The sequence below is a fragment of the Pteropus alecto genome, unplaced genomic scaffold, assembly GCF_000325575.1.
Source record: "Pteropus alecto unplaced genomic scaffold, ASM32557v1 scaffold43, whole genome shotgun sequence".
Taxonomy (NCBI): Eukaryota; Metazoa; Chordata; class Mammalia; order Chiroptera; family Pteropodidae; genus Pteropus; species Pteropus alecto.
Window position 1 is genome coordinate 156183 of NW_006435764.1, and position 7707 is coordinate 163889.

Genomic DNA, 7707 nt, shown 5'->3' on the forward strand with positions numbered 1-7707 from the left:
CGTTCCCGCACTCACTCTCACGTGTGGACCTAACAATGGTTTGCTGGGTGTCACGCTCACTGGTCTTCCTGGAATTGGGGTTTCTTTGTCGTCCGCGTCCGGAATGCGGTGTCTCTCTCCGCTCACCTGCTCTTACGTTTTCACGGTCTCGCTTCCGTCTGTACGGCGTGTCGTCAGCTAGCACGGCTGCCGCTGCGAGGGACAGAAACCCGTGCTCGCCCGGCCTGAGCAACGACAAACGTTCGTTTCTTCGGCGTGCACCGGGCCCGCCCCCCACAGTGAGCCCCGGGAGAGCCCCGGATGGCAGAGCGGACCCGAGCCCCCGCACCCCGGGGAGCAGACGAGGGGCCCAGCCGGGGTCCCCCAGCATGGAACCCCTCACCTTCATGCGTGTCCCCTCACACTGCATGGTGGCACCCTTAGCCTGGCGTGCGCGTTTGTTCCCTGGGGCGGCTAACAAAGCGGCAACGGGAACCGGACGGCCGGTTCTGGAGGCCAGAGGTCAGCGTCGAGGTGTGGGCAGATCTGCTTCCCTCCGGGGCAGTGAAGGAGAAGCCATGTCCTCCGCTGTCCTCCTGGGCTGGTTCCCCGGCTCGGAGACATATCGCCGCGGTCTCTGCCTTCCTGTTCACGTGGCGTGTTCCCGTGTGAGTATCTGTGTCCGAAGTCCCTCCTTATGAGGACACGGTCACATTGGATCGGGGCCCACCTGCTCCACGTGGTCTCACGCTAACCAACTACATCTGCAAAGACCCTGTCTCCAAATTGGCCACATTCTGAGGTGCCTGGGGTGTGGGGGTGAGGACCACAACCTCGGAGTTGGGGGGAGCTCGATCCAGCCTTCCTCCTGTTTCCTCGGCCAGAATTGTGTCTGGTCTACACTCCCCTGCACCAGCCACCAGCGAGGGGACGCAGTTATGATTGCAGGGGGCTAACCAGGACCCCCCGCCCACCTGCCGCCGCCCGGAACAGGCAGGACAGCAGCCTGCTCTGAAGCCAGGCTTCCGAAAACCAGAACCAAATCAGTTCCCACGTGATCAGAGCGTTTGTACGAGCAGAGTGAGCTCCTGTTTCTCTTGTGTTTCCTGGTTGGTTTTTGCAAATGCAGAGAAACGCTATGTTGACTGAGGATAGATGTTTTAAGTCAATCAAACGCTTGGTTTTTATAAACGGGTCCGTTATATCTGGCAGCACCGTATCTTGGTTTTGTCTTTAGTGGTATTGCCAAACTCTCTTATCAATTTAAGTGACTCCTTAATGCAGGTGGGGTCTCGATCACATCACCAGCAAGTTATGGGTGCTGGCTCTCACTTCCAATCCTCGTGTGTCTTTTTCTTATCTTACGGCACTGGCCAGGGCCTGTTGACCAGTGCGTGAAAAAGTCGCAGTGAGAATAGCCAGCATTCCTGGTTTGTTCCCGACCCCAGTGGCCGCGTGTCCAAAGCCCTCGGCACCTGTCGACGTATCACAAAACGACATTTCTCCTTTAGTCTACTGAGGCCCTGGACGCCACGGACAGGGCTCGCGATGGTCACTCAGCCTTCCATTCCTGCAGTGCTACTACTTGATCATGCTGGAATATTTTTAAATCACTGCTACATCAAAACGGCGTTTACTCGGCCGTTTTCACACCCGCCCTCGTGAGAGCTGGTCGACTGGGCCCCTAGTGCTGTGCTGCTCCGGGTCTGGTTCGAGGGTTCACTCATAGGCACCCCCCTTTTCATTGTCCTTTCCAACTGGTCCACGTTTTGAAACTTCCTGTGTAAGAAATTCTCGTGGAGGAGGGAGCGTCTATTCCACGGTAGTTCATTAGAACTCACTTTTCAAAGACCCGGGCATTGCGGGGTGGGCCGGTCACCGTTTAATTTCTTTAATGGCTGTTAGTCTGGTCAAGTTTTCGATCTCCTTCGGCGGCCGCTCCGTCTGGCTTCTCACGCTGTTGGCATGTGCTTTGCTCCTGCTGGTCTCCGATCATTTTAAATGGTCGCCGCATCCATACTTAGTTCTCCTTGTAACTTCCATGCAGTCGTCCGCGCGGCCTCTCTTTTCGCCCCTGGTCGGTCTTGCCAGGGGCTCGTCTGTCACTTTTTTAAGCGTCGTCTCCAGGCTCTGCTGCCCTCCCTGTGTGTTTTTGCCGGTGTTATCCGTCCTACCCTAACCGATCGCGACGGCTTCGTTTTATTTGCCATTGTCCTTCCGTAGCTCCTCGAGGTGAATGTTTAACTTCATCTTTCTAAACTTTCCAGTGTTTTGCTCAATATACTTAAAGATTTTCATTTCTCAGTCTGGACAGCTTTAGACAGGATTCCACAAAGGTCGTACACTTTGCTTTTTGTCACTAGTTCTAAGCAGTTTTCTTTCCTGTTTGACCTGAGATGAAGCAACATCTACCAGTTATCTGCCAGCCGTGAGTGCTCTAGGACCCCTCGCTTTCCCTGGGCGGGTGGCCGCACGCAGGAAAGCCCAGCCCCCCGCGGAGCGAAGTCCGGCCTGCGTCTGGGGTCTGAACCGCGGGTCACAAGCAGAAAGACGCGTGCGGACCCTAGAAAGAAATGCAATGAAGCGATAATTCCATCGCAGACAGGAAGACAAACTTGGGAGAAGTCCCGCAGGAACCCCACTACGAGGCATCGTGTGGGGAAACAGGGTTGACAGCAGTGAGCCATCCTGATGTCCGTGGACAGTGCTCCGCAGCCCCAGAGGCTGGGCACGCGGGAGGCCGGCCACGCGCCGACGGTGGCCTCTGCGGAGTGAACCAGGACAACGGAGCAGGGCAAACCGCTGAAGGTTAAAGGAGGCCGCCAGACATAACACGTTGACGCCTCAGCTACCGGGCAAAAGGGAAAGCTGACACTGTGTCGCCAGCGCAGACACATGTCCTAACTAAGTCACTGGGCTTCGAGGTCAAGAAAATCTGGGGACAGCCAGGAAAAGACAGCATGTCTTCTCTTAACAAAAGAAGTCACGTTTTCCTCAGACTTTCCCTAGAAACTCTCGAAGCAGACCGACCCGGGCACAGCCCAGAGTGGGGAGGGAGCGCGCCGGGAACTTCATGCCCAGCCCGTGGCTGTCCAGGCACAGAGGCACCGGGCATTCTTGAACGAGTCAGGAGAAACCAGGAAGATGGTTTGATTGGCCGCTCTTGAAGGACTCGCTAGACAAACAGTTTCAGCCAATTCAGAGAGGACTGGAAAAGCCGTTTCAGGAAATAGGCTGGGGATGAACATGGAGCCCCTGGAACCAAAGGACAAAGGCGCAGCACACGTGGGGACGAGGACAGCAGAATGAAACTTGAAGACTCAGTGGACAGGTTGATCAGTGGGTGAGACACAACCGAAGGGGGATTTGCGAGCTGGAAGAAGGGTCTGGGGAATTACTCCGCCCGGCGGGAGTGCGAGGCTGGCCTGGGGAGGCCTAGGAGGTGCCACGCGCAGGCGCAGGCGCAGGCGCAGGTGCGGGAGGGGAAGGGCGCGAGCGGAGCTGGGCCGGCTGCTTCCGGAGCACCGGAGGCACCTGCAGGCGGAGTCGCGCGCGGCCCACCGCCACCACCACCTCCAGCGACAGGTCCCCACCAAACACGCCCGCGGGGAAGCCCCCACCTCAGGGTCCCTCATGGCTCAGCGCCTCCAAGCGGCACTGCGAACCCTCACTCGCAATCTGCGTGTCCAAAAGCTATTAAAGTGCGATTTAAAATGTCACGATAGTCTACGGCCACGCCGCCTTCCTGAACGAGCCCGATCCCGTCTGATCTCGGAAGCTAAGCGGGGTCGGGCCTGGTTAGTACTTGGATGGGAGACCACCTAGGAAGACCGGGTGCTGCAGGCGTAAAAAATAACAAATAAGGGATTGTACGCTGACAAGGTCCTTGCAATCTGTGAGGTCAACCAAGGGTTGCCTCACCTAAAAAATAAAATAATAAAATAAAAATAGAAATGTCCCGATACCCGCAGCAGGAAAGGGGAAGGGCGAAACAAACCCAAGCATCTCAGAGGGGACAGAGACTGTGCAAGGAGGGCGGCAAAACGTCCCAAACCTGTCGAGAGAAAAGGTCAGGGACGACAAAGCCCCGGGGGTTAACCTGAGGGCGACGTGAAAGCGTCAGCAGCCACCTTGGAGGGAAGAGATGGTGGAGGTGGCAGGGGAGACACGAGGACCTGGGACTGGACCGCGGGTGAGCGGGGAGCTCCGGGCACAAGAAGGGAGCGTGGAGAGCATGGAACATTCCGGAAGCGGGCAGAATGTGGGCGGTGGGCCTGTGGCCTGTCTGCAGACGTGGGACACCGGGCTGAGAGGACCTCGCACACAGAGGGGGCGGGAAGGTGCCCCCCATGGCGGAGGCTGGCAGGGATGAGTCCAGGTGCCGACAGGGGGAGCGGGGGCGGGGAGGTCCTATAAGCAGCACTGGGCTGGGGGAAGGGCTGTAACTTGGGGCAGTCATCCACAACAGAGGCCAGGGGAGATGAAGGGACAGAGAGCACCCCAGGTTGAGCCCACAGTGGGCAGCAGTGAGGCTGGGCTGAGCTGTGCAGCACAAGGTAGCCCCCACCGCCCACCCCCGCCAAGCTCGGGCCCCCTGGGGCCGTTCTGCTGGTGCCCGAGACCAGGAGAGGAGGCGGAGCCCTGCAGCCCGGAGGCTGCATGAGCCACAGGTGCACCCGCCCCCACACCTGCAGACAGCCAGATGTGGGTATCGGCTGGGCACGAGGCATGGCACAGGGTCTTCATGGCCACAGGGCAGCGCTGACCCCCCAACCCGCCCTCCACAGAGACCTGGGCACCTCCCTGGGCCGCCTGCGGGTGCTGTGGCTGGCTCGCTGTGGCCTGGTGGACCTGGACGGCATTGGCTCCCTTCCGGCCCTGGAGGTGGGTCTGTGGCCCTGGGCGGGGGGAGGGCACCGGGCAGGCCCCGGCTGAGGCCCCCTGTGCCACAGGAGCTCTACGTCTCCTACAACTCCATCTCGGACCTCAGCCCGCTGTGCCTGCTGGAGCAGCTGGAGGTGCTGGACCTGGAGGGCAACAGCGTGGAGGACCTGGGGCAGGTGCGCTACCTGCAGCTGTGCCCGAGGCTGGCCACGCTCACCCTGGAGGGCAACCTCGTGTGCCTGCGGCCGAGCCCCGGCCCCCGCAACGAGGTGCGTGTGGAGGCGCCCAGGGGCCACCCACACCCTGCGGCTTGTTCACCAGGAGCTTAGTGAGCTTATGCTCGTCCCACAGGGCCACGTGCATGCCTTGTAGAACCACACGCACCCCGTCCCCCCAGGCCTGTGCGCCCCACCTGCCCGCTAGGCGCCCACTGGCCAACCAGGCCCAAGCGCTGAGCTCAGGGCAGCTCCACAGGCCAGAGGACGCCATGCACCCTGGCCATGAAGCTGGACAGTGAGATCTCGTGCGTGAGAGCCCGGAGTCCCCAAAGTCCCTGGTGCCCGAGAGAGACCCCGGCAGCCTGCAGGATGGGGCAGCCTCACCAGCCCCAGCTCCCCTGCCCCACCCCACAGGGGTCTGGGACAAGTGGCCCCAGGATACAGCTGGCCTGACGGGCCACCGGCCGCTCCCTCCCCCTGCAGGCGCCCCAGCACTACAACTACCGGGCAGAGGTGAGGAAGCTCATCCCACACCTGCAGGTCCTGGACGAGGTGCCAGCCACTCACACGGGCCTGCCGGCCTCCCGGAAGCTGGACCAGGACTGGCTCATGGTGAAGGAGGCCATCAAGGAGGGCAGGGTCCTGGGCGGCCTGCTCCCTGGGCTGGGTAAGGCCCAATCACCCAGCCTGCAGCTCCCACCCATGAGCCCTAGAAGAGGTCTCCAGCCCAGGCCCCGCAAGGGGAGAGCTCTCAACCCCCAGGCCTCTGCCCCATGCCTCCCAGAGATGGACGGCCACGTATACGTCACCTCCCAGCCTTGACCCCTTGTCCCCAGAGCTTGCAATCCTGCCCCGAGGCCAGGATGCTTCCCCGTGAGCAGCGCCTGGATGGGGCCGCCCCACCCACCTGCAGAGGAAGAGGGGGCCAAAACCTGCCCCCCACGGCACCAGGCTTCGGGGCACACATGTCAGGTGGTGCGGTCCCTGGTCTGTGGACAGAGTCTTGGGGGGTCTCTTGGGCTGGCCAGCTGGTATGGCCCTTGGTGACCCGATTTTGACCCTTGGGCAGATCATCCCCACGGATACCCCATTCGGAGACTCGGCCTCGAGCTATCCCTGCCTGAGACCCAGCCCCGGGCTCCCAGGCCCTGGCCCCTCTCCCTGCTGGTCCCTGGGGGCCCCCTGCCCGAAGGCCTGCTTCCCACGGACCCGGCCCCAGAGGACGTCGCCAGCACCCTCACCCACGGTAACTGACCCGCCGCGACACGAAGCTCCGCCTCCAGCCCCTCAACCCCAAACCCGGCCCAGCCACACCTTCTTCTGCAGGTGCTGGCCCAGTCCTGTGTGGAAACCCCACCAAAGGCCTGCGGGAGCGTCAGCACCAGTGCCCGGTATGCCCTACCCCTGCCCTGCAGGCTGCGGCTTCAGCCCCGCCCCACAGTGGGCCGGGGCTGGGGCTTCGGTCCCCGCGTGGCCTGGCATCCTGGCCTGACAGGACCCGCGTCGCGGCCACCCCAGGGCCAGCCCCCAGCTCTCCCACAGGCTCCGCAGATGAAGTCTTCCGCCCCCAGGCGACTTCCCACCTAGCCCCATCGAGGGCCGTGTCCCCAAACCCGCCCTTGCCCTCCGCAGGCGCCCCCAGAGCGGCTGCTCCGATGCAGGCCGGAAGACCTGGCCCCCAGCACCCCCACCCCGGGGCCTGACCCTGCAGACAGCTGTGACCTCTCTGCACTGGCAGGACTTCCAGCCTGGAGGGAGCTGGGCCTGCGGTGAGTGCCCTTCCTGGGTGGAGCCCCACCCCCCACCATGTGCGTCCTGTCTGGTGGGGGTCACAGCTCAGGCTGCCTTGGGGAGCTGGTCACTGGTCCCCAGGATGGCTGGAGGAGCTGGTCATGGGAGCCTGAGGCTGGGGTGTCATCCCAGAGTCACACACATTTGGAATTGGCTCTGAGGGGGACCAGGGCTGCAGCCTCTCCCCTCCCCAACTCCAACCCCCGCCCCCCTAGGCACCTGGAGTCCCAGCAGGAAGGAGCCGAAGCCCCCTGGAGGAGGCCACGGAGGGGACCTGAGGAGCAGGAGGACGAGACTGGGCCTCACACCCCACCCAGTCCCCTAAGCCTGGCCCCAGGTACTGAGAGACCCACTGTGTCAGGGGTGGGATGGGCGGCCCTCACCTCAGACCAGCTCCCCCTTCTCCCGATTCTGAGGGCCTGTGACAGGGAGGTCCCCTCCCGAGGGTGAGGGCTCGCAACTGAAGGGACCAGTCCCTAGTGCCCCTGAGCCTATGAAGCCATGAGGCCACCAGGGCTGGACACAAGACAAAGGGTGGGGGGTGCACTGAGGAGCCGGGAGCAAGGAGCAGGACAGGCCCAGGGGCCGTTCTCAGGGGGCAGGGCAAGGTGCTGGCGGAGGGGGCCCCCCGGCAGGCCAGAGGCTGAGGGAGAGATGAGCGCCAGGCTTCACCCTGCAGGAGGGGCCTGCACGGAACTCAGGCCGCAGAATGAAGCCAGGCGAGGCCTCCCCAAAGGACACTAGCTGCAGAGTGACAGCCTTGAGGGGGCAAACCCAGCAGGGTCCAGAGGTTTCCAGGAGGAAGAGTCTGACCTTCCTGGTGGGACAGTGGGCG

At 62.2% G+C, this 7707-nt stretch overlaps 1 protein-coding gene, 1 long non-coding RNA gene and 1 pseudogene across 10 annotated transcripts in view; 2 read left to right on the plus strand and 1 right to left on the minus strand.

Annotated features, from left to right (window-relative positions):
• Nucleotides 1–4564, minus strand: part of LOC112479214 — a 6042-nt gene extending 1478 nt beyond the window's left edge. Inside the window, exon 1 of the long non-coding RNA XR_003046103.1 lies at nucleotides 16–4564. This is a non-coding gene — a long non-coding RNA (uncharacterized LOC112479214). The remainder of the gene's footprint in view (nucleotides 1–15) is intronic.
• LRRC56 (leucine rich repeat containing 56) overlaps nucleotides 1–7707 on the plus strand; it is a 19072-nt gene that overhangs the window by 9497 nt on the left and 1868 nt on the right. For 3 of the 9 annotated variants that reach the window (XM_025046290.1, XM_025046291.1, XM_015588903.2), the window contains exons 6-12: nucleotides 4767–4863; nucleotides 4932–5132; nucleotides 5565–5748; nucleotides 6151–6327; nucleotides 6408–6472; nucleotides 6714–6850; nucleotides 7088–7209. In XM_025046290.1, coding sequence (XP_024902058.1) covers nucleotides 4767–4863; nucleotides 4932–5132; nucleotides 5565–5748; nucleotides 6151–6327; nucleotides 6408–6472; nucleotides 6714–6850; nucleotides 7088–7209 — 983 coding nt within the window. Of the gene's footprint in view, nucleotides 1–4766; nucleotides 5133–5564; nucleotides 5749–6150; nucleotides 6328–6407; nucleotides 6473–6713; nucleotides 6851–7087; nucleotides 7210–7707 lie in introns of all 9 variants that reach the window. The other 6 variants (XM_025046287.1, XM_025046289.1, XM_025046288.1 and 3 more) reach the window with 4 other exon arrangements.
• LOC112479317 lies at nucleotides 3704–3825 on the plus strand (annotated as a pseudogene).